The sequence below is a fragment of the Mauremys reevesii genome, linkage group 18, assembly GCF_016161935.1.
Source record: "Mauremys reevesii isolate NIE-2019 linkage group 18, ASM1616193v1, whole genome shotgun sequence".
Lineage (NCBI taxonomy): Eukaryota > Metazoa > Chordata > Testudines > Geoemydidae > Mauremys > Mauremys reevesii.
In genome coordinates this window covers 2,583,777-2,608,384 of record NC_052640.1, presented here as the reverse complement: position 1 = coordinate 2,608,384, position 24,608 = coordinate 2,583,777, and the positions used below count along the sequence as shown (strand labels likewise).

Genomic DNA, 24,608 nt, shown 5'->3' with positions numbered 1-24,608 from the left:
GTTTGGAACTTCTACTTCTGGAGCCTTCCAGCTGCCTCCAGGGGAACCAGCCAGCCAGGTCTGATTGCAGGGCCAGATCCTGGTCAGACAGACCTTGCAGAAAGGGGAGATCAAACTCTCAGTTAATGTCTTATTCCTGTAGCCACATGCTGATTATTTCAACTGGAATTGAACCCTGGTCAGTCTGAGCAGTGAGAGCAGTGTGGAAACCTGATTAACCCTAATCGCAGCACCCAGTTGATGTCAGATGGTTTCCGCAATGGGCAAATTGCATGAAAATATATTGCTGCAGCAGTTAGTTGCTTTCCAGTGTGTAACTCATGACCATGTGTAGCCTCAGTCCTCAGCTGTCCTCAGTATCCACTGGGCACAGCTCAAGGGGCGGAAGGGAGGGTGTCGTTTGCAGTTGGAGCTGGTTGAGCCCCAGAACTGCTCTATATGAGGCCTATCTGGCTGTGGCCCCAAAGGCCAGCTGGGGGATAAGCAGAGCACAGTGTCCTCCAGCCTGTCCTCCTCTTCCTGGCAGAATTCCTGGCATGACCCTTTGCAGGGGAGAGGGGTGTTACATAAGAGTCAGCTACATGGCTCTGCTCCAGCAGGGGAGCGAGGTCTGGGAGAAACCTGGCTCCACTGAAGTCAGTTAGAGTTTGACCATTGACTTCAGTGGAGCCAGGGTTTCATCCTGGCTCCTACCAACTGGAGTGGGGCTCGGAATTGAGGTCACAGAGTGTGTGCGCATGGGCACGCACATAACACTGTAATGAAGTGTATTGCAAATGCTCAGAGGCTAAGGATGCGTCAGTAAACTGGTAAATTGATCAGGCAAATAATGCGTGTTCACTCCGGGGATGACAACGTGTTCATGTGAGCAGCAAAGAATGATTTAGCTCTCTCGGCAGAGATGTTTTTCTGTCATTTGCACAGATCCCCAAGGAACAGGCTGAAGGTTTTGTTTGGAGGCTGGCACAAGTTTGCTGTCCCCAGGCTTGCACCAGTGTAATTATCATGTTAATGAATTAATTGCTCCAAAGTGGCATTTGTGTGGAGTAGAGAGGAGATGCCCAATTTATGGCACCTTGTTTTGTAGAAGCAGGACCTTTTCCTCTAGTGCCTGTGCAAAGGGTGTGAAATACAGCCACAAGGAGCAAAGCAGAGGAGGCTCAGACCGGAGCCTTGGCCAATGCTTTCCTCTCTTCTCTACAATCCCCAGGAAGAGAAGCCAATTGCATTTCATGGTGGAAAATCCTTTATCGACTGCTCCTTCCCTTCCTCCCTTCCCCTTGGTGGTGAATTGGATTGTTGATCACAACCATCCACCCTGTGTTGATTTAGTCATTAATGGCTTTTGGGAACATTCATGGGCGTATACACACACAAACACACACACACAAATGCACACAAAAGTTGTGGAACTAATGGGCCATGTGCCAGTCATTAAACCAATCACATTGGTTGTATGCCATATCCCTTGCACCTGCTTTTTTTCTGTTTTTGCAATTGGTACGTTCTTTTTCTGTCTGCATAGGACTGTGCACATTTTAGGGGTTACTGTAATATAAATAACTAGTTGCAAACATAAGTCTACATTAAAAGGACATTATTAAGGTTGCAATTTTCTAGGTTTAAAAAACAAACTGAAAAAATAAAAATTCCATCAGGTGGCATCATGTTGGCACCCATGTGGATCATCAGCTGGGTTGGAACCATCAGCTCCTCCATACAGACCTCTGCCATTTGAACTAACAGAGTAAGCGTTAGCAGTAGTAAGTTGTCATCCTCTATGTGGACCAGCACTAGAGGGAATGGGACATTTTGCCATTGGGTTTCACAGATATTTGCTGATGGCAGAGGGATGGTGAGACTTAGGGATCTCGGATTCAGGTTGCAAAAGGGAATGTGCTCTTGTGGGCACAGACTCTTCTACTCACTTTCACCAAGCTTGACCCTTCTGCCCCATCCCCTCCAACCTGTACCTGTCCCATCTCTTCCGCATCCCTGGATGGTCATCCCAGTCCCATTCTCCTCTCCTCACCAGGCCTAGTCCCAGTTCTCCCTCCACACCCAGATCCTTGTCAGATCTGTCTCTCCTTGTCCTTCCCCTACTTTTCCCACAGGAATAGCCAAAAGCACCTCCCTGACACAAGATCCATCCACCTGCCAAATTTCGCATCACTGCTTCAAAGTATGGGGATGCTAGAGCTTCTCAAAGAGAAGGTTGCCAATTTTTTTTTTAACGTGGGCAAAACATATTTGCCCAGCTTTGTTCTTGGAAATGGCTGAACTGTTTTGGCTGAAAAATTCCAGTAAAATTCAGCGTGAGGCAGATACATGGCATAGAAAATTTCAGCTCAAACAGTTGTAGTTTGGCAAAGTTATAAGCAACTGAAAACAGTTGTGAAGGGAAGTGTCTGGCAACAGTAATATGTGGTGTTCCCAGCCCCACCTGTAATAATCATTGTATGTAAATAACATAGTCAGCAGTACAACTAACTGGGGGACTGGAAGAGAGCTAAGAACATGAGACCAAGGCGCTAAAGTGCAGGTTGGATTAACTGGGCTTGACCCAGTGGGTTTGTATGGGTGTGTGGGAGGATAGACTGAACTGTTACTGCGTCTTTCAGGACAAGAGAAGGTGAAAAAATAACCTAGTGCAGTCAGCAGAGTCCTGAGCATGAGCAAATAAAAGAGGCATCAGGTGGTACAGCAAACAAACAAATGAATATTACCGCAGGGAGCTTCTGCACTCAGACAATTCCAGCTGCTGCACTTTCCAGCTTGTTCGCGCAAGGCAGCCTTAGGGTCTAGCCAGGCGTCCAGAGAGGTAACGAGCATGTTTCAAGGAGGAGAATGAGAGTCAGTCAATACTGTGCATTGATCCTGTCTGCAGAGTGGGGCAGGATGGGGCAGCTTCAGAAACCAAACCAGCTGTTAGTACATGTCAGTAGCTCGTCTTCCTCGTGTCAGTTGTGCAGCCCCAGCCTCAGACACTGAGCATGTTCAGCTGCCCAGATAGAGCCAGTTCAGCCCCGGCTCCGTTAGTAGGCAGAGAGGGACCAAAGCGATGTTTGTTCCAATCAAGGTGCCTCGGTTGTCTTCCCCTAGAAGAGGGCTGATGTGCTCGGCCAGCTCAGACTTCACTTTGTGTTATGCTCCCCCAGATCTTAGACTTGACGACCGAACTCTCGGACGAGCGGTTCAAAGGCGAAGCGGCCTGCCAGGTCCTAGACGGTGAACGGGCCGAGCGTCTCCGGGGGTTACGAGAGATAAAAGAACTGCAGGTGAGTGTCAGGCTTGAAGAGCTTGGCCATGGCCAAGGTGGCATGTTTGTGCTCTCCCCAGACAGAGCAGCTCCTGGCTGAGGGCAGCCCAGCACGCACCTCCAGCACTGAGCAGCGCGGCCCCCTTTCACTGTGTCTGTGCCGAGAGTGCCCAGCCATGGGGCTCAAGTCTGCGCTAATGGGGAAGTGCACTCTGGGGGCTGGTTACCAGGGCAAACACAGTACCAGCCATTGGGTACTGAGACGTGTGAGAAACATTGGGAACCTTCACTTCTTTGGGCAGCCGCCCAGTGGCCTAGTGTGAGCACGGCCTGAGAGGAAGGAGATCTGAGTTTTGTATGCATCTCTGCCACTAACTCACTGGGACCTTGGTCAAGTCACTTCTCCTCTCTGTGGCTCGTGCTCCCCACCTGTAACTTGAAGACAGCACTTGCCCTTGTCTGTGAAACTCTTGGAAATCCTGGAGGAAAGGCACTAGGTATGAGTGCATATGATCTCATTATTATTTATTTCAGTTTCATACTTGGTTTCACTCACTGTTGACAGTGTGAGTCCAGCTGCCAGGGCTGGAATCTCTTATTTCTGATGGAGCCAGAGACAGTGGAAAAGCGGGCACTAGTGGGACCTTTCCTGTCAGGGTCACAGCTGGAAGTGTGGCTGTGCTGGGGAAGACAGTTTGGGTTCCATTTGGTCTGTGCAGTTTGCTTGCAGCTGACCCACTTCTTCCTTTCAGAGTAAATACGACCAAGTGCAGAAGAAATTGGAGTCCGTGGAAAAGCAGCTGGAAAAAGCTCAGCAGCAAATTCAGTTGCGTGAAATTGGGATAAGTGGCGCTGCTGGAGGTAGGGAGCACTAACTGCCAAGAACAGTGATGTGCTTCAGAGACAACCTCAGACCGGGTGTAAATGGCTGCACCCCTCTTGTGTTCAGGGGGATGGCACCTCTGTAACCCACGTCTGAATGGGGGCCCCAGTGTCCTGTCAGTTTTACCCCATTTGCATCTGTCTGGTTGTTGGGAGTTTCAGGACTTTGCCACCAACCACCTTTAACCCAGTTGCATATTTGCCGCCATCTGTCACTCTGGATTGCCCAGTCTGACATAGCTCGGGAGTGACATCTCCTCTCTCCCGTCACTGCTGCTACGGGAGTGACATCTCCTCTCTCCCGTCACTGCTGCCTCGGCTTCGGAATGCAGGACGAGCGAGGATGGAGACCGAGTGTGTCGGCCCAAGTAGCCGTTGGTGCTTCTCTTTGCTGCCCTGGAGACTCCACGCTCCAGAAGTGTCAGGAGTATTTAAACCGGAGGGTTTTACAGACAGGCACATCACTTGTGACGAGGCGAGGGCACAGTTGAGGTTGCTGGATGGGGAAGGCTTAGCTCCCTAGAGTCTACCTACACCGCAATAAACACCCGCAGCTGGCCCGTGTCTGCTGACTCGGGCTCGCAGGGCTGTAAAATTGTGGTGTAGAGGTGGGGGCTCAGGCTGGAGCACAGGCTCAGGGACCCTGCGATGGGGAAGGGTCCCAGAGCTAGGGCTCCAACCTGAGCCCGAATGTCTACACCGCCATGGACCAGCCTTGTAGCCCAAGCCTGAGTCACTTGACAGGTGTTTAACTGCAGGGTCGCATACCTGGAGAGTTCAGTGAGCCACATGAACTCCAGGAGAGAGATGTTTCTATGTCCTTGACGGGTCAGCACTGCGCAGTGCACCTGCGTCGGCCAGCGTTCTCAGACTGTCTTGGGGGTGGTGCATTTGGCTAGCTGACTTGTTGAATACAACCCTTCACTCATGTCAAAATGGAATTAGCTTTCTTAGAGTGCTTGCTGCCTGGTTCCAGGCTGCTACCTGGGCATGCTTTCTGGTTACAGACGAGGAGTGGCAGATGCGATTTGACTGTGCTCAGACGGAAATCACGTTTCTCAGAAAACGCCTTGCACAGCTTGAAGAGAGGCTGGAATCTGACCTGAACTGTAGGAAAGAGCTGGAGCAAAAGGTAAGTGCTGAGAGGTCAGCGCTGTTCCTGTTCTGTTGTGTACGTGAGTGGGGAGCTGCTCGGATGGGGTAGGGGAGAGAGAAGGTTCACATCCTGAATGTCCTGAGCTCGAAGAAATCTGTTGTCATGGTAAAACCATTGCCACTAGCGATGGGGGTTGACACAGCCTCTAGAATTGGTTTGAGAGCTTTGGGGCCACCTCTGTGCCTATCTAACCCCTTGGGGCTAGTTGCATGCGCAAGGATTTCTTTTGTCAGTAAGGGTTTGTAGGATTGTGCTCTTAGATGTGTAATAATGTCTCCCCAGCCACACTCTTGCCACCTGAGAAAAATTACCAAGTCTTTGTTAATCTGAGAAAAAAACAAAGCCATTTTGTTAAGCTGCATTTACACAAGAATACATCAGAATTCAGCCTGGGTCACATGTGTGAATATGCATAAAAAGATGCATGTACACACCTGCAGGGCCTTAAATTCCCAGTGAGTGCCGCTTGTGTTGGGAAAATGTGGCCCCGGTTTTAAAAAACGACAGGTCATTTTGTGGGTGCTTGTCCCATTTTGTGGGTGCTTGTCTTGAAGCACCGAGAAGGCCCTGGGGGTGGGAGACAGCCTGGACCGTGTCTCAAGTGGAGCACCCCAAAATGGAGGCAACCAAAGTCACTGTCCACTTTTGTATGTTTTGGCTTGTGCTGATCAAAAAGTAAAGCAAAGAATTGAAACCTGAACATGGCAATGTCCTGGGGCGATGGAACTAGAGTTCTCTCCTTCATGCAGCCCTGAGCCATGACCAAGCCTCCGCATGTCTCGAGCAGCATCAAGGAGCTGATACATTTAATCTCCACATCTTCTTAGAAACTGGAATGACATTTGACGTGCTAAGCTACATTAAACTACATTAAAAACCAAGCCCACACCTCTCCAATGTTTGATCAAGGGGTATTTGTTGCCATAGGCCTCATGGGCAGATGTTAGCTCTAGGAAGAGCTCACAATGCCACAGAGGCATTTTGAGAGTGTGGGTCTCTCTTTACAGGAGATTAGAAAATCAGCTCACTTGCCATTAGGAGCAAAATGAAGAAATAAATACCTTCACGGTACATTAAAAAGTTATAATATTGCTACTCATTCTAAGGAGCTAGGGTGAAAGAAAACAGCCCATTTGCTTTCAGATACTTAGTTCAGAATTACAGGCTTCATTAACTCAACATTTTGCTTATTTAAAGTTATTCTTTAATGACTCCACTTCTTCATTCGTGAGTGCTCTGGGTTTCTCTTCTTCCCAAGCCCAATGCGGACCCTTAGCAGAAACGTTTTTCCACGTTAGTAAGTTAAAAGGCCCCCTTTCACATCAAAGATGGGATTCAGTGTTCTTAAATATCGCAGACATGAGGGGACTGGGTCCAAACGGGCATTTATGCCATCCTGAACTCACCCTGATAGACACAGAGTAGCAAGGGTTAAATCATTCTCAACCACTGCTGCTGGAAAAGGGACCTCTGGACAGTGAAATGCGTCCCTAGATAGAGCCCTAGCACAAGGCCTTGCACCACATAAGTCCCGCTTCAGCCTACAGGGAAGTGGTGACTTGGCCTTGGTGGATTTAAATGGCCCCTAGGTAGCCCTTAAGCTGGGTGTCTGCACAGGATGCATTTCAGCCTGGGAGAGCTTTGCCAGGAGAAGTAGGTCTGAGCTGCAAAGTTCCGCTTCAGCTCTGAATTTCTCACCAAATCTAGAGGGTGTTTTGTCCTGGGGTTCAGGTTCAGCCCATCTTAGAGGTTGGTGAGCTGGCTGCAAAGTTCAGAGCAGGGATCCAAACTTGCCCCAAAGCCTGGGTGCTTTTGGACTGAGGTATTTGGTTCAGGCTTCTCTCTCTCTCGGATGGACTGAGGCCTTAGGCAGGTTCCATGTTGGGAATCCCCTAAATGGTGAATTTCACCCCCCGGTTATCACTGAGCAGAAATTTCAGCTTGATATTTCTCATTGTTGTTTGCCCTGCAGCTCGGTGAGGTGCAGAGCACCTACGAGGGTGCCAAGAAGGTGGCACAGCAGATGAAGAGGAAGTGCAAACACTTGGCCTGTGATCTGGAGGACACACGGGTCCTGATGGAAAGTCTGCAGAGCCGCAATCATGAACTGGAGAAGAAACAGAAAAAGTAAGATTGTGGGGATCTAGCTTTGGGGTCTGCCATCAGAGGCAGCTCTGGCTTTAGAGCCGGCCTAGAGTTACCTTATCCCCTTGAGCTCCACAGTGCCCGAAGGTGCCCCAAAAAGCTTCTCCCCAAGTGATTCTGCAGGGTTAGAAACATATTGTGTCCATGGCCTTTGGAACCATCACTTCCCTGTCTGTCAGTTGTCCCACATTTCCTTTTCCAGTGCTGCACCAGCCTGGAAGAAGCACTAAATTATACCATTGTTTTAAACTTCTCTGACTGTGTTTGCTGTTGGAAAGATTAGCCCTTCATTTGGGGACTAGTGTCTGCTTCCCCAGCCCTGTGCTGTGAGCACACACACAATCCAGACCCTTCCCTCTCAGCAGCCAGACAGGGTGTACCCAGCCAGCCGCTAGAGGGAACAGGAGACCCCATTTCTCAGGGTGCAATGGTTTTCTCCACTGAAGCAATAAGAAAGTGTGTGTGTGTGTGGGGGGGCTTTGAACCAGATCCTGAGATCAAGACCTTCCCAGCAACCTCAGCACTAGCCAACAACCTGAGGAGATCAGAACATTTCAACAGCCTACCACTTGTCCCTTCTTGGGGACCCCAGCTCTCTGATCTATATTCTGGGGTCAGCTCCCAGAGGAATCGCTGTTAAGCAGAAGCAAGACCAGCCATCCAGCCACTAAAAATGCGGATGGAGCCTAAGAAGTCGATAATGGACAGCAAGACGCCCTCACACAAAAAGCCTTCCAAGCAAGAGTGACTTTGATCTCTGAAAATAGGACAGCTGTTTCCCCAGTGAGGCAGGCATTGTCTTTTCTGAGACGAATACTAATGAGACGACAACATATAAGTTCATTTATAGCCAAAGACTGCTAGTCACACGAAATCAGGAACATCTTAAGGGAACCCCCAGGGAAGGCAGAGGCTGCTGCTGTGACTCCTCTGATACCCAGAGTTTAAATACTATCTCCATTAAAGGGCACCAGGCAACAACCCTATAGCATTTAGCACGCCAATTGTGAATCCTAAAGTAGGCCTCAAACACTGTTTTTTCTTTTGGAGGCTGACATTCCTGGTGGGGCTCTTTATTTTCACCTGCTTTGAATGTTGGACATTGTGCCAGGCAATACATTCTGTTGCTGTGTAACTATAACACATTTCCATTATAAACGTTGTTCTGTAAGGAAAATTTCAGAGAGCTGCGTACTGCATTTTAAAGGACATGGAGAAGGTGAGGCAGGATGGGCACCCTTTCCTCAAAGGTGGTGACTACTTCCTTGAGATGCAGCAAATAGAATTTGCGTTTCAGAGGCAGGGCCAGGATCTGCATGTATTAAAGATCTACCATTAGTGATGATCCCTGGGTTTGCCCCTGACAGTGTAAGTCCCCCATGCTGGGAGCAAAATACTGTATGTCCTTGAGTGGGATGAAGGAAGCCCTGGAGCCCATGTTCCAACTCTCGCACCACTGCCACCATGTTCTAGCCAAGAAATGGGTGCAAAACGCTTTAGTGCTGCTACTTATTGTTTGGCCAAAGAGGTGTTTGTGAAGGAAGTGGGGCGCTGCCTCCTCCCAAGGAAGTGAGAGACCAAGACTGAGGCTTCTGCATCACAGCACAGAGAAAAAGATGATGTACTTTGGCTGCATTATTGGCTCCCTCTGTGTTTTTTCAAAACATTTAATTGCCAGTATCCTTCATTTTACTATCTCCATGGAGCTCAGATCCCGAGTTTAGATCTGAGGGGTTTGGGTCAGACCCATATCTACTAACAAGTCAAGAAAGTTTAATCACCTAATTACTGCTCTGAAATCACAAGGTTCGTAGCGCGGAGAGGGTAGGGCAGAGTCCTAGGGTCAGCGCAAGAGGCTGATCTCTGAACTGCCTGCAATGTTGTGTGTGTTCAGGGCAGACTCCATGCACAGGCTTACTCTGCGTGGCTGAGTGGTTTAAAGTATTTCACATTAGTAATGGCCACTTTAAGCTCTTGTTAATGTTCTGCTCTTTGCTGAGTGCTGCTTTAGGTGTGTATGTGCAAAGGGCTAAATGTGCAGAGCTGCTGCTCAGGAGCCTTCAATTTCACGAGGCCAGCACTTAAATGGAGTAATTAACAGTTCACCAAATGACAGCAACACTCTGCAGATTCTAGATCTATTATGTGGCCCCCGATGAGTTGAGTTCAGCTCGGAAGCACTTGGCAAGTCCAAGGCCAAGTGGATGCTAATTGCCACTGTCTTGCCCTCTCCTTTGGAGCTGTTCCCCTGCTAATGCTCACTTGTAGTTGTGTTCCCATCCGGGCTGTTGTCCGTAGAGCAGTAATGCGGATGTGTCACACGTGGCAGGTTTGACATGCAGCTAGCCCAGGCCTTGGGAGAGTCGGTGTTTGAAAAGAGCCTTCGTGAAAAAGTGACCCAGGAGAACACCACCATCAGATGGGAGCTGGGTAAACTTCAGCAGAGGTTAGAGGTAAGAGGAAAATATCCCACTTTGCCCTTGCTTGTATGGCTGCTCTGGAGAACTGGCATCTTCCAGCAAAGCTCTTCTAATTGTAATTACAGTCATGATAGTTAGACACCAATCACTCTGCTAGAGACATCTTTATTCTGTGATTTCTTCTAGCACATAGCAGGATGCATAGGGCTCTCCCAGATCAGGCTCCTCTGAAAGACAAGGAACCCAAACGCTACACAGAAACCCACTGAAGTAAATAGAGCTTTGCCCAGGGTTCGGGGTCTGTCCATAAGTCTGTCTGTAACAAGCGGCAGGATTGAGGCCCCAACGCATAGTGGGAATGATCTTGGGACCAGAATCAGCACGTCACTGTTCCAGTTTTATGCGGGCGTAACTCTGAGTTCGAAGACTGTGTAGAATGGGAGCAGCCGACTGTTAAATCAGTCCCTGTTGGTGTAAAGAGAGAAGCAGAAGAAGGGTATTTTCAAACTGAAGTTGCCCTTGTTTACTAGGAATGGGGTGTAACTACTGGGGCTGCTCAGTAATGGAGGACTCCAGGCCCCTAGGGTGCCAGGTGTACCCTGACTTGCAGGCACGCCCTGTAGGTGCTTCAGCAGCGAGACCTTGTAGACGCTACCCTTGGTGGGTCCCAATAACCACTCAGGCACATGGCTAAGGGAAGGGTATTTTGCTCGGGCTGACAGAAAAGGGGAAGGTTGCAGATACCTTAGGTAAGAGGCATAGACAAAGTTCAAAGGGAGTGATAGTGTTTCCTGTTTGGGTCCTGGGGGCCATCCAACTGATGGCTCTTCAAAGCTCTTCAGCACTACTGCCTGGAGTACCCTCTCCAGTCTGTTCAAGCAAATAGCAGCTTGCAGTTCCCCAGGCCAGACTCACTGGGGCTCCTCTGCCCTGGCTTCCTGCCCAGCCACTGCTGCTTCCCCGTAAGTCCCACGCAGACTTGCCCCCAGCTGAAACGTCTGTCAGTTACAGCCAGTTCCACAAGCCGCTCTGCATTCAGTTCCAGGAGAATATCCTTTTTGTCTCTAGCTTCTCTGCAGCTCCTGGCTTGCCATGCCAAACAGAGACTGGCCACCACCTGGTTCATGATCTTAGCCCTTAACCGGCCAGGAGGAAAGGGACGTACAGTGGGGAGGGAGCTGATGGGAGCTCTAATCTTTTTCTTAGCAGATTCAGCATAGGGGTCTCTCTAAAAAGATCTCTAGCGTTAGTCAAGAGTATTGATAGTGTTTGTTGATACGCCGTAGCTCTTATTCTGGAATCTCAGAGATACGATAGCTGCTGGGAAAATTTTGCAGTAAATGAGGGTATTCAGAATGCCAGTTAATCAATGAGGCAGGTCCATCAAAGCTTGTGATAATGCAACACAGCTTTATTTTGTTAAAGCAACTTTCATAGCCCTCATGTCCCAAAAATCCTTACAGAGCTGAGAACTGCAATGACAGTTAGAGAACAGAGAGCAGCAGAGGAAGGTGGGAATTAAGAGAACTAGGCAAAGGAGAGAGGGCATGCTTCAGTGGAGAGCCGAAATGAGATGCAGGGCCAGCAATGGAGAGAAGTTAGCACCAGATGGCAGGAGCTGCTAGGAAGGTGCTGTCACACCCACAACAGTGACCTCATGTGAGAGTAAGAGAAGAGGTCAGTGGTGGGTGGGCGGAGGGAGCTAGAGAGGAGTAGAGAAAAAGAGACAACACGACTGCTCAGATGAGCTGGTCCGAGTTAGGTGTGTGGGTTCATGGAGGGTGTCTTAAAACAAGAAGTAGATCCTGCAATGACTGGGGGCCAATGGAGCAGTCTGAAGAAGTGATACACCACTACCTCGATATAACGCCACCCGATATAACACCAATTTGGATATAACACGGTAAAGCAATGCTCTGGGGGGTGGGGCTGCGCACTCCAGTGGATCAAAGCAAGTTCAATATAACACGGTTTCACCTATAACGCTGTAAGATTTTTTGGCTCCCAAGGACAGTGTTATATCGAGGTAAAGGTGTAGTTATTTTCATTGAGTGACTGCTGCATCAGATAAGTTCAGAGTCCACCTCCCATCCCTAGCTGGGGCCACTGTGTCCTGGAAGTTGAATCCCCAGGGTATCTGTAGCAGATTGCAAAAGTAAGGTTAACAGCTATCATTAAGGTTGTTTAGATGCTGCATGAGAGCGAGAATGCCTCTTCCCTTCCCAGTATCCTCCTTTGCTGTGTATCACTGAAAGGGAAGTTTTGACAGGCTCATAACAAGTCAGGTTGAAAGCTATTTTTTCACATTTTAATTTAAATTATCCACTCGCCCGCAACATGTTCTGACCAGTTCTGGTTTCTCAATCAAGCCCTGGGGAGGTTGTTTTCTTGGGAAAGCAGATGGCCGCATTGCTAATGGGGCTAACGGGCCTACTCTGACCCTCTACATTTGTGAACTTTCTTCCCCCCCGGCACAGCAAAAGGACCTGGAAACTTCTAATCTGAATCAGCGAATTGCAGTGCTGGCCACCCGAGTGCAGGAGCTCACCTCACCGGAGGCCTGGGACGAGGATACTGTGGCTACCCTAAGGAAGAAGCTTTGGGAGCTTGAGTCCAGTGCAGCTGAACAGCAAAAAGAACTGAGCCGACATGCAAATGCTGTTGAGCAGCTGGAACAGGTAACATCTCCTCCTGATGCTATTCTATCCAGTAGGTCCAAGATCAGTGCCATGGTCTCCAGCTACCCTGAGAAGCGCAGAACAAGTATTCAGCTCCCCAATCTGAGATTGATTGTTAGGGTCTTCTGCAGCCTCTCACCTTATAGAAACTCAATGTTCAGTTTATTGATTCTTCTCCTTGTTTAACTATTTTAATATGATTCAGTTGTTTCATTATCAAGCCTTAGGCTCAGAAACCCATTCAATTGATGGGTAACAGGTGTTTTGCATCGTTATGGCTGAGTCTTGCAAGGTGATAGCCGCACATCACGGTGAAAGGCTGACAGGATGCAGGTGGTAACTTCAGCAGCTTTCTGCTTGGAAACGCTGAGCTCCTGGCAGTTTCTGTCATTCAAAGTCCCCCTGGCAGTGAGGTCTGGGATCTGAGATGTGATAGGTAGTTGTGCCCCTCCCATGCGTCTGCGCTGCCTGAGCTGCCCACCTGGCATCCTTCTTAAATCTTCAAGGGAAAAGTGCTGCAATTTCCTTCCCGGTCAGTAAACTGGGGAAGTGCTTGTAACAATTCCCCCGGCTTATCTAGAGCTCTTTGTCTTGGGCCTCCTCAGCTCCACATGCGGCTGGAAATGGAAATAGAACGAATGAAGCAGATGCACCAGAAGGAGCTGGAAGACAAGGAAGAGGAGCTAGAGGATGTTCGCCAGTCCTGTCAGAGGAGGGTATGTCAGCAAAGTGTTCATTGGGATGGGACTTGCTGAAGGGTGTGACCAAGGGACTCAGGGTGGGATGCGTTATTAACCTGCCTTTGGGGGGGCGGGGGTTAGAATTCTCTGCTACATGTGGATTTGACTGGGGAACAATTAAGGAATTAGGCCCAGATTTTTACAAGTATTTAGACATTGCACTGCTCAGCATTGCAAGACCTAACTGATTTAGACAGAAAATGGGACTGGGCAAATATAGCTTGTAATCTAAGGGCAATATTCTGAAAGGTGCAAACCCCTATGTTTAACATCGTGTTGACATGCTGCTTTCAAGCAGACAGTGTGAGCCATGCACCTTGAGCACCCTGTTGTCAATAGCAAATTATCTCTGTTGAGGATGAATTTATCTGTGCTTTTGTATAAAACAAAAAAGGGGTGTGGGTGTCAGGCCAGAATGGGAAGCAAACGCAAGCGGCCACAGCCAGACATTTGTGGAGGAGTCGCGTCTGAAGGATGAGTGGGTCACTGATGCATGTATGACTCCATTATTGTCAGGGCCGTGGTCCTGCAGAGAGACCCTCCATATTACAATGTGCTGGTGAAGAATCATGGACAGCGTCATCATTCTGTCCAGGAAAATTAATACAGGGAGTTCAACTGTTGGCCATGCTCATCACATTTTCTATGATTCTCTACACACGTCCCCTCTTTTTCTATTCCTTTCTACTTATTCTTAGGCCCAATGGCTTTCAGTTACTGGGCATTATTACGCTGTCTTCCACTTGGAAATCCTGTAGTCGCAGTTCCCAAGCTTTGTCTGTGTTTGTTTTGTTAATTGCCCTCTGTGAAGGGGTAAGATAGTGTCAATTTCACTGAAAAATGTTTGAACAGGTTCCAAGGCTGCTCTCAGCTAAACAGATATTTTTCTTCTTTTCCTTCCCTTGCCCCAAACAGATTGAATGTTTCTTTTCTAAATGAGTAAATGGCAGAGACTCTCAAGAGGGGAATCAATATTTAGTATCTCGCTTGCTCGCGTTTCCCTTTGAAACACAGTTGATGAGCAGCTTTTCAGAGATGCAGAAGGAGGCTGGTGGGTGACTTGAGAGAGCGCTGATGAGCCATGCCAGCCACTAACAGGTTCAGAGATGGAGTCTTCTTGGCAAGTTCGCTGCTCTAGGCCAGGTCCTTCCAGTGGCTCGAAGGAACAAAAACCATGGTGTGAAATAAACCATTCTGATTTTCCTCACCCCATTTAGGGTCTAGCTGGTCCTCTGTCAGCCACACAGCAAAGCTCTGAACTGATCATCAGGATCTTGTTTCATTGCCTCAACAAGAGGTGATAAGTGGTGCCTAGAGAGGGGCCAGTTCGGTTCCCCTAACACTTACCACTTCTTCAAGCCTCTCCCTCCTCCGTCAGCTGTACAAACGTGGCCTGATTAGTCCTCACAACACCTCCGTGAGCTCACCGTTGTGACCTCGTCACAGGTGGGAAAACTGAGACACCCAGGTTACGTGACTCGGCCCGAGGTCAGACAAGTCCTTGTCAGAAGTGCAGGGAATATGGCCCTCTCTTCTCTGGCCACAGTCGCACTAATTCTCAGGAACTGCTGTGGCATCTCTAGGCTACCTGAAGGTTCCCCTGCTGGGGGAATCCCCTGTTGTCAGGGTAGGCTCCAACTAGAGTTGTGCAGAGCAGCCATGAGAACTGGAGCATCTGGTCTGTCTGCCTCTCCCAAAGGATGAGGAAGCAGAACAGAACTGATCTTTGCAAAAGAGCGTTGAGGCAACAATAATTATAGACGTGAAAGGTGCTTCTGGCCATGATCTTCAAATTCACTCAGGGTGGTGCCACGGGCCAAGCTGGAAGTGGCCCCTGCAAAGCTTTGTGGGTTGGGAGGAGGCCTCCCCATCTCCCTCTCATGGTTGCGTTGCCAAGAAGGTACTGGGGTCATCTCGCCAATACACAGCAGGTACGTCTACACAGCCCCAACCCCCCGTGGCATTGGGTCTCAGAGCCCGCGTCAAAGGACTCAGGCTTGTGGGGCTCATGCTACAGGGCTGAAAATAGCAGTGGGTGGGAATGTCTACACTGATCATTTTGGCCCCTTAACGCGCGCCCCAGTCAATTGACCCATGCCTGAGACTTGCTGCTGCAGGGTTTCTTTGCAGTGTTGACATATCCAGAGTGTCTTTAAAGGACAAGAAGTCTCCCATCCCTACTAGCAATGATGGGAGTGTTCAACTGGCTGCCAAGCTACTGCGTGTGTGCCAGCAGGGACCCTTACTTTGCTGCTGCTTTCGCCGTGCCCGGGCAGGCCAAACCATTGGGCCATATTATTATATTTTCAATCAGAAATGAGGGACTTCATGTAACGTGAATGGCTAGGCCTGTGATTGCTTTCGCCTTTTTATACGGGAAGGTGCAAACTGTTCAGAGACCGCTGGAAGGAGCAAGCAAAGTAGTGTCTGGGACGTAGTTATTAAGTTGGAGGCAACCCCCGCGGCCTTCTGCTGGCCTCAGCTGGGGCAGGAGATTGCATTCTGAGCAGTCTGTGTGCTTCTCACCTGTGTGCAGCTTCGTCAGCTGGAGATGCAGTTGGAGCAGGAATTTGAGGAGAAGCAGATGGTGCTCCACGAGAAGCAGGATCTGGAAGGGCTCATTGGGACCCTCTGTGAGCAGGTAGGAAACTGGAATCCATCAGTCACCTTATTTTACCAGCTCCTGGGAGATGGCTTATGAAACTGCCAGCCAGACGCCCGTGTGTGTCTCCAATCCTTGGCATTGCCATCTTGCACTCGGGATGCCCCCACCCAAACACTGTTGCCTTTTTTTATTCATATGGGACAAGTTACAAAAAACAAATGAAGCCAGAACCAGAATACAATGAGCCCCCTGCTATCAAAGATGCTGCGAAGGGGCAAATCCCAGCTCTTCTTCCACCAAACATTCTCCTGGCTATTAGAGCACTATCATTTGCCATAGCAGTTCTAATGCTGTGGTCCCAGTATAGTCCCAGAACAAAGGTGGGGCTGGGCCCACAAGGGGATCTTGGAGGTGCAGCTTTATAGTTTTTCCCAGGCTAAGTGTCTGGATAACTAACCATGGGGAAGGAAAGCTTTCCGTGTACTATTTTTGTGGGAGCAGCAAACAAACCAACAGGAATGCTGGAACAGCTCCTTCTGCCCAGAGAAGCCTGGAATCAGATTGTTATGTACTGTAGATGTCTGTCCCTACCACATTCATTCAAACAAACATTTTGTTACCATCTAATGTGTGGAGGGCAGTGCTGGAAAAAGCATACACAGCTCTTTCATGTTAAATGATACGATAAGGAACTTGAACGTAGCTTCATTAGACGACATTTCGATTAGGTGACCGACGAACCTAGCCACGTTTCGAAACTCTCTCCTGCACCAAGTCCTGTAGCGGGAGTTCTCATTAACGGCCAGGGCCATGCTGGCCCTTACCTGGGTGTGCAGGGTAAGAGCCGGACAGAAGAGCAGCCTCACTGGACAGTTGGACATGCTGTCTCATCGCTTCCGTACGGAAGGACAGCAAGACTCAGGGCTGTAGCCCAGGGAGCTGAGTCTGTTATGTGAATGTTTTCAAACTGCCTGTGGACAGCTCAGCATTATATTGCAATTAAAATAGCTTTAAAACAAGGGCACACCGAGGAGAGTGGGAGCTACTTATTTGGAGGTATGGTCATTAGCTAGCATAGCTCCTGGTCACTGGAACGAGCTGGCTGGGGTTCATGAGGTCTGGCACTTCTGTATGTTCTGACATTTTGGAGAGAAGATGAAGAATTTTGGAGCCTAACAACACTGTGCAGTGGTGGGGAGATTTCAGGATAGATGTAAAATTGTGTAATGGGGCCTATCCAGAACTTCACACAGGCTTTCAGCTCATAAAATACTTGTTAACTGGCAGAATAAACACTGCTGTATAAATGCAGGGTATCATTATTACTACCACCAGTCAATTCAGCGTTTTCCTTCTGTTTGATAGTTTACAAAAATTAGCACAGGTGAATGAATGTAGCATATGAGCTGCAGAGAGAATTCAGTGCATGGGAGGGTAGGTAGTGTCAGATTGTCCTTACCAAAGGATGCTGCCCTGCTGGTACCCTACACAAGGCATTGCCAGGACTGTATAATCTCTCTCTCCATGCCCTGCACCAAATGACCACGTTCACTGGTGTGATTCTTCATTTCCTATTGTGATTAGCAGAAAGGAAGAGCAAATGTGGGCATGAAAAACACTGTATTAGTTAGCTTTTCTGGCCCTGATTACAACGAGAAGGCACCTGTCGGTGATGACAGAGAGGGCAGGCAGAGACTGGCGTTCTCTGTGCACTGAAAATGGCAAAGTCAATAAACCCAATTTGTATTTATGACACAGAATTAATCTGCTGTGGCAGACACGCGCTGAGACAGGACAAACAGTACAGTACAACATGCAGGAGATAGCCTGCCTCTGGGGGGAGAGAGAATGGGAGAAAGGCACATCTGCTCTGCTTTAGCGTTCCTAGTAGCGCTACACTTTGATTTGCAGTGGACAGTATGCTGCAGACCTGCTTATCGAACACCTGAAAGCCAATTAAGGAAGCGGAGACACCACCAGTGTTTTCAGGTTACGGAAAAATGCCAAGCAGCTTTAAAACAAGTTCCAAGGTCAAGTCTGTGTAATGAATTTTAACCAGTGAATAGATGATAGGAGAATAGATCTGAGAGCAGAGGAGATACATAAGGAATATTTGGAAGCACAGACTGCAAGTGCCGTCATATTCCAATTAGTATGAAATCAAACACTGAAACCATGTCCTTGTTTGCTCGGTTTTTTTCTAATTCTCTTATCTTGTGTCCATGGATACTCACAAATTCATTTGGATGTAGAATATTTTAAACTCACTTCCTGTTTCCCTTCATTAAAGGGCTTCAGGGTAATACACTGGCACAAAATTAACTGGTGAGGAGCCCCCATAACAACACAAACCTCTGCCTATAGGGCAAGCGACACAACTCAAACTGAATAACTGTCATTTGCAAAGAGTCCTTTCACTATAAAAACAGATGCTCTGCAGTAGCGCTGTGGGAATAATTCATACTGAATATTTATTTGGTGGGGTTTTTCCCCTGTTGTTTTTTTTCTGATGTGGAATTTCCCAGATAAAATTGTATGTTTTCTTGATTTTTTTTTTCATTCTTCAATAACTTGTGATAACTTTTACATTTTAGCTGTTCAGTATTTGAAATTTGAGATGTTGCTTAATCATGATTGGGTCATAAAGCACAGTGGGTAGTTTCTGTTCCCTGATTGGATGAGTGTAATCCTAGTAACCAGGTTTTAGGTGTGAATGCCTGTAGAAATCAGAGATTCAATTTCTGTGAGTCTCCATGTTAGTATTTCTCAGCTGCACCAGTATTAACAGGAGGCCAGTGTGCAAGGGGCAGAGATCCAGGCAAGGCCAATCCATTTCAACATTCAAACCAGGATTTGCAGGACTTTCCCCCCACTATTGTTGGAATTCACCCCTGATGCCAGCACAAAGCCTGGCAGAGAGGCCGCATGGGTGATTTGCAGCCTGGCTTGTAGGGGGGAATTCACTTCCCAGCTGGCTCACGTTCCACGGGTGTAAAGCCCAAATGGTCAAATCCGGAGCAATGACAGTGACCATGAAAAATACATTGTACAGTCCTCCATGATTCCAGACTGATATTCTGCTGTGTTGCTGTCTTGGTCTTCCTCGAGCCATGCTGTTTTTTCTGTATTAGTATCCTTGGTAACAATGTTATCTAGCACTGAGAGTGGGATAATATTGCTGTAGGACTCTTCCTACTGCAGAGGAGCGATAGCTCATTCCTGGTGCAGGGTTTACTCAGAAGTTTTTCTGTGTAGGAAGCAGGGCATTGGACAGCAGCACCTGATGTTTCAGATCTGCAAGCTCTAAGTGACAGCCAGGGTTATAGCCATCTTTCGACGGGCGAGCAGTTCAGCATGCAAAGCCTGGCACATTCCGATGGAAGATACCCATAAAGCTTTCACTGGCATCTGTCACTGCTGACTGGGGTCAACAGTAAAGATGAAATCGCTTAAGAGTGGCGAGATGATGGATGAAATCTGGACTCGCTGTGGATCTCAATAATAACTGTGCACACGTGTTACATATAGGAAATACCACAGACTGAAGAAACTTTAAAGCACCTGGGTCCTCGACTTTGTCGTTAGTTATTCATTTGATCTGTTGGGTCACTACAGACAGTTTCTTTGCTGCTCCTTTGAAATCTATTGCTTGAGCTGGAGACTGAGGCAGACTGCATCTCTGTACGAACAAGATGCTAACAGAAACTAGATCTAGTTGGCAAATTTCTAACGCAACAGTTTTCTATTGGGAAATGTAATTTCATCAAACTCAAAATGTTTTGTGAGGGCAAGTTGATTTTGACAAAGTTTTGTTGAATAAAATGTTGAAGTGAAACATTTCAACAGTCCCAGTTTCAAATGTTCCTGAGAGGTTTGGTTCCCTGGGAAATTTTGAAGTGTCACCTTTTCGTTTGATTCAAAATAAAAAACCTTGAAATGTTGGAATTGCCTGCGGAACGGGAACTGGCTCTAATGAAAACCTTTCTGCCCCCAGATTGGTCATCGGGACTTCGACGTAGAGAAGCGGCTTCGGCGGGACCTGAAGAGGACACACGCTCTGCTCGCAGATGTGCAGCTCCTGCTGGTGACAACGGGAGAGCCCAGTCCGTCTGTCAGCAAAGAGGAGCTTGAGAAAGTTTGCAGTCAGGTCAGAGACCTTAACGCTCTGGTTATTGGTAGAGTCTTGATAGACACGTTTGGTTTTCTTTTCTTTTCATTTCATTTGGCACCTCTCACTTTGTGATGCTGGGATGCTGGAAACGCTCTAGCACCTACACGCACAGGAATAAGACACTTCTTACAGGCCTATCCCAGGTACATTATAACATCACTACACCCAAGTGACCAAGCCGCATGGACCCTCTTCTGTAAACATGCACAGACATGCATACCAACTGGCCAGTGCCCTGCCGTAATGACTTTGGTATGCATCAGTCAGGGCTAGGAAAGAGCAAGCTTCCACTCCAGTAGGACTAGACTTTTGTGGAGTCATTAATGGAGTTATATCCCAGCTGTTTTCCCACAGAAATTAATTCTGATATTTTGCAGCTCTCCTTAGTATCTAAAATCTTGTGATCTGTGTATTCTTGGCCTCCCTGCTTTCAAACGGAGATAGCAGAAGTAAGAAAGGGAGCTGGAAATGTGCTCCAAAAAGTAATGTTTTGTTATTAGGAGTTCAGTCAGGAAAGCAAAGCGAGGAGTGCAGCTGCTGTCTCCCCAGGTTCTCTTTGCTGTCATGAGCTCTAGAGGAAAGAGGGGAAGTGTGTTTGCATGCAGGACGCAGAGTGAGCTCCAGCCAAATCCTTGTGTTTTAAAGTGCTGTACCTTTTACTTTCGGGGCGATCTCCCTGCTGAGACTAAAGTACCCTCTGGCCTTGGGTCGCTAAGTGAGCATCGTAAAAGATAGGGCGCCTCTTTGTGGGACAGGTTTTTCACAAGCTCCCCTCAAAGCCCTCAGCAAAACAAGCCTCTCATAGCCTCAGCAAATCTCTGGGCTTGAAACTCCTTTTCCATCTCTCTCATCTGAAATAATACGAGCTGTCCCATGCTGCTTGGACTCATTCTGTGGGCACTTACCATTCAAATCAATAGGCAGGAGTGTGACTTTAAATAACGGGGCACCTCTGATTTTAGGGTTCCTACTCATGGGTCTCATGAGGGGCCCAATCCAAAGCCCATAGAAGTCAGTGGAATGACTGTCAAAGGGCTCCGGCTCACGCCCAGCACCTGGATTTGGTTCTGTGGGATTTCCAAGGTAAAGAAGGAATCTAGTCAATTCCACAGTCATTCACTCTGTCGCTAGACACTTCCTAGTTACCAGTCACATCTACTATGGAAATAATTGTGAAGAAATAGAAAACTCATTGAAGTCAGCCCAAGAACAGCTTCCAGCAAACTCCATTCACCGTGCACAAGATGGAGGCTAATGGCTGTTTTAGGCTGTCCATCATCTGTCTAATGAACAGCGCTATCCTGACACAGAAAAGCCTTTCTAGCATTTCCTGGGGACATGATTTATTTACCTGAACCAAAGTGAAACGGCAAGATTATATGAGGCAAGACATTTTTACAGAACTTTCCTTGTTAATTGTGCGGCAAGATAACAGCAGCCTCTGCACACATGCCTGAGCACAAAGAGAGTTTATCTCAGACCCCTGTAAAAGGCTTTTCTCCTCTCTCTACTGCAGACTGAAATCTTGTCTTGGGAACAACAGGTAACTAAGTAAGGCAATTACAGTTAAATAAAATGTTCTGGTCTTTCTTTTTACAGCCCATGTTAATTACCTTCTCCTCAATGTGTTTTCTACCTTTCTTGCAAATGAAGTCCCTTTTCATATCTGTTGTCATGGAAATGGTTATAAGTATTGTGTGTTGTATTATAATCTGTGCAAGGATCAGAGTTTAATTTGCTTCTGTTTGAAGCACAGACATCTTGCATTCCATAACTAGCCTAGAGCAGAACAGATGTTAGATATACACACACCCCTTTCTTTATTCATTTTTGACTGCTCCAAAGAATTGAAAATGGTGGTGTGGGGAGAAGATAATGAAAGGATGGGTAAGAGTCTTTCTAACAAACCTCTCTCAAGGTCTGTGAGCAGTGTCTGAACACTGGACCTCCAGCACTGAAAGCATTAGCTTCAACTACAGGAATTCAAGGAGTAGCTCTCTTACCTGGCAGCAGTAGTAGGTTCTTATCCTCTATGGAGATTAGTCACTGGAAGGGCATATGACACACACAGCCTGTGTATTGCAGCTCTGCAATGATATAGGGGTTGCTGCTTTTGAGAAATTAATCTCATTGTTATAGAAATGGAAAAGACCTGTTAGGTCATCTAGTCCCGCTGCTGCAGCCAGTGCAAACCTGTTTCCTACAGCGCATTGGATAATGTTTGCATCAGTATCTTTTTAAAGGTTCCAAGTGATGGGGTTTTCACCACTTCTCCTGGGACACTATTTCCCCATGCTCACAAATCTCCCCGAGCGGAAGTTTTTCTGGAGGTGCTGCTCCCATTTCCCCAGGCTCGTTCCTAGCCACTCCCCTCATTATGTGCAGCTCAGAGCCCTTTGGGGTGTGTGGCTGATGAAGCGAGAGAGACAGAGAGGAGGCTCCTCACCCCAGAAAAAAATGAAAAGCCTGGTGGAGCAGCCCACTCCCTCCTGGAGCACTCTGCTTATGTGGGTGTGACTTTGGGCATCTGTCTCTCTTGGTGTAGCTGCACCCAAGCCCCCAGGAGCAGGTGCAGAGCAAGTGCCCTGGATGTTCTGCTCTTTCAGAGGTAGCTGCTTGCCATGCCGAGAGGCTGGAGCAGTTAGTGCAAGGTGTTGGGAGACAGCTTGAGAAAACGGCAGATCCGGTGTGAACAGCCTTAGGACCCTTGCTAGACTGCTTGGCTAGGCCAGTAAGAAGATAAGGAACCTCACACGAATTATCACCTGTGCTGTGCTTGCTAATGCCGCGCTGGTATCTATTCACGAGCACAACGCAGAAAGGAGAGGCAAGAGAGTAATGATGATTTAACGACACCAATCTTCAGAAGCCATTTAGTAATTAATCCACGTTGTACATTTCCACTGGAAACAGACTAATCTGGAGACATAAGCAATTCCAACAACATACATATATAATTGAGATAATAGTTCTGCATAAATAACATCTGTGAGCTGCAGCTGTTTCCACCTGGCACCGGGTGGGGGGGGGGGGGCAGGATGGAAGGGGATCTTGGTTTAAAGCAATTCTATTTGCTGAAGAGAAACATCTCTAATAAAGCAACTTATTAATTTCTGGTCAGCGGCAGGGAGCAGAGTGAGCATCAGCTGGCTGATTTCTAGTGGTACTCAGTACCCCCAATATATTCTGCTCCATGGGTGATGGTACTAGCTATGACCCACTTATAGTGGGGTTTGGGAGGACACAGGTGGAGTTTGAAATGATGCCCACAGGGGCTTGAGACAGTGAAAAGCCCACACCAGTTGATGCTGAATCAGAAAAACAAACGGAAGCTCAGCCCATATCATTCAGCACCTCTTTCTCTTTTTGACTTGGAATGTCCTTGTTTTAGCTGGCAAAGGGGATTAAAAACAGTTGAGAGCAATGCCCCCTGTGAGCAGTTGTGCAGACCCTGCGCACCTGAGTTACTGCATTAGATGGGTGACTTACAGCACTTAAGGTCTGTCTCCTGGTTAAAGATCAAATATCCCCCAAGCTTCTTCAGCCACCTCGGGGAGACAGGCCCAGGACTCACCCCACTCTCCTGTGCGCAGTGTCTTTTCTAGTCTTCCTAATAGCAATTGCTCTTTACTATTGGTGCCTTTTGTCTTGGAAACAACACACTATGGAGCATGCTGCTCAGCTCTGTCGTCCTGGATCCCCACCAGGGTTCATCTGTGTGGATTGAACACGAGACCTCTACCCTTGCGGTGAAGGGGTGGGTCCATTACCTGCTACTGATAGTAGCCGTTCGGAGCGGGCGGACACATAACACATACTGAGCCAATGGGTTCTGCACACGTTCATCCCAGTCCTGATTCCCCAGAACACCCTTAGTTAGAGTATCAATCTAGGGACCCCCATCGTCACCATTCCTCAGCGTGACTGGCCTCTGCTACACTCGCTGTACAGCCCGCACACTGTCCGTCAGCATCACTTGTTATTGTACGGCCCCCAGAAGGGTGCTGGCTGCCTTGCTGCGAGCGAGAGGAGGCGCAATCCCTGCCTCGTACAAGCCAACATGGCCGATAGTTTGTGGCTGGTTGGTAAATCTAACTACAGGGTTAACCACCAGCGTTAGGCAAACTTGCTCTCCTCTGTGCAGCCTGCCCTGCCCTTGGCATTTTCAGTGTGGGCGACCTGAGGCACCTCGGGTCACAGCAGTAACAAACCAGTAAAAATAAATCGCTGTCCAGTGCGTAGAGACTCTCTTTCCTTCCCGGGCCTGTCTGGACCAATGCTGCTGGAGGTGGGGTGGGTGGGGCTGTAACTGTTTGGCTGATGCTGATCATTAAAATATGGGTGCTCGTGATTTTTAATGTTTCATGAAATTTGCCTTGAAAAATGCAGCTTTTCCCTGTTAAAAACAAGCCGTAATGGCGTGCTGCTCCTAACGCTACATCAGAGCCTCCCTTAGTGGGGAGTGTTGTCCTGCCCCCTTTGTGCTGGTCCCCCTCCCTGCCCCACCTTGCAGGGGCGAACTGTGGCATGCTATCAGATTAGTGCAGCCCTG

At 48.0% G+C, this 24,608-nt stretch overlaps 1 protein-coding gene across 4 annotated transcripts in view; it reads left to right on the top strand.

The window, feature by feature from the left end:
• MYO18B (myosin XVIIIB) overlaps positions 1-24,608 on the top strand; it is a 186,517-nt gene that overhangs the window by 92,318 nt on the left and 69,591 nt on the right. For all 4 annotated transcript variants that reach the window (XM_039505043.1, XM_039505045.1, XM_039505044.1 and 1 more), the window contains 9 exons: positions 3,159-3,278; positions 4,012-4,120; positions 5,149-5,273; positions 7,270-7,424; positions 9,772-9,895; positions 12,340-12,540; positions 13,146-13,256; positions 15,817-15,921; positions 19,880-20,032. In XM_039505043.1, coding sequence (XP_039360977.1) covers positions 3,159-3,278; positions 4,012-4,120; positions 5,149-5,273; positions 7,270-7,424; positions 9,772-9,895; positions 12,340-12,540; positions 13,146-13,256; positions 15,817-15,921; positions 19,880-20,032 — 1,203 coding nt within the window. The remainder of the gene's footprint in view (positions 1-3,158; positions 3,279-4,011; positions 4,121-5,148; positions 5,274-7,269; positions 7,425-9,771; positions 9,896-12,339; positions 12,541-13,145; positions 13,257-15,816; positions 15,922-19,879; positions 20,033-24,608) is intronic.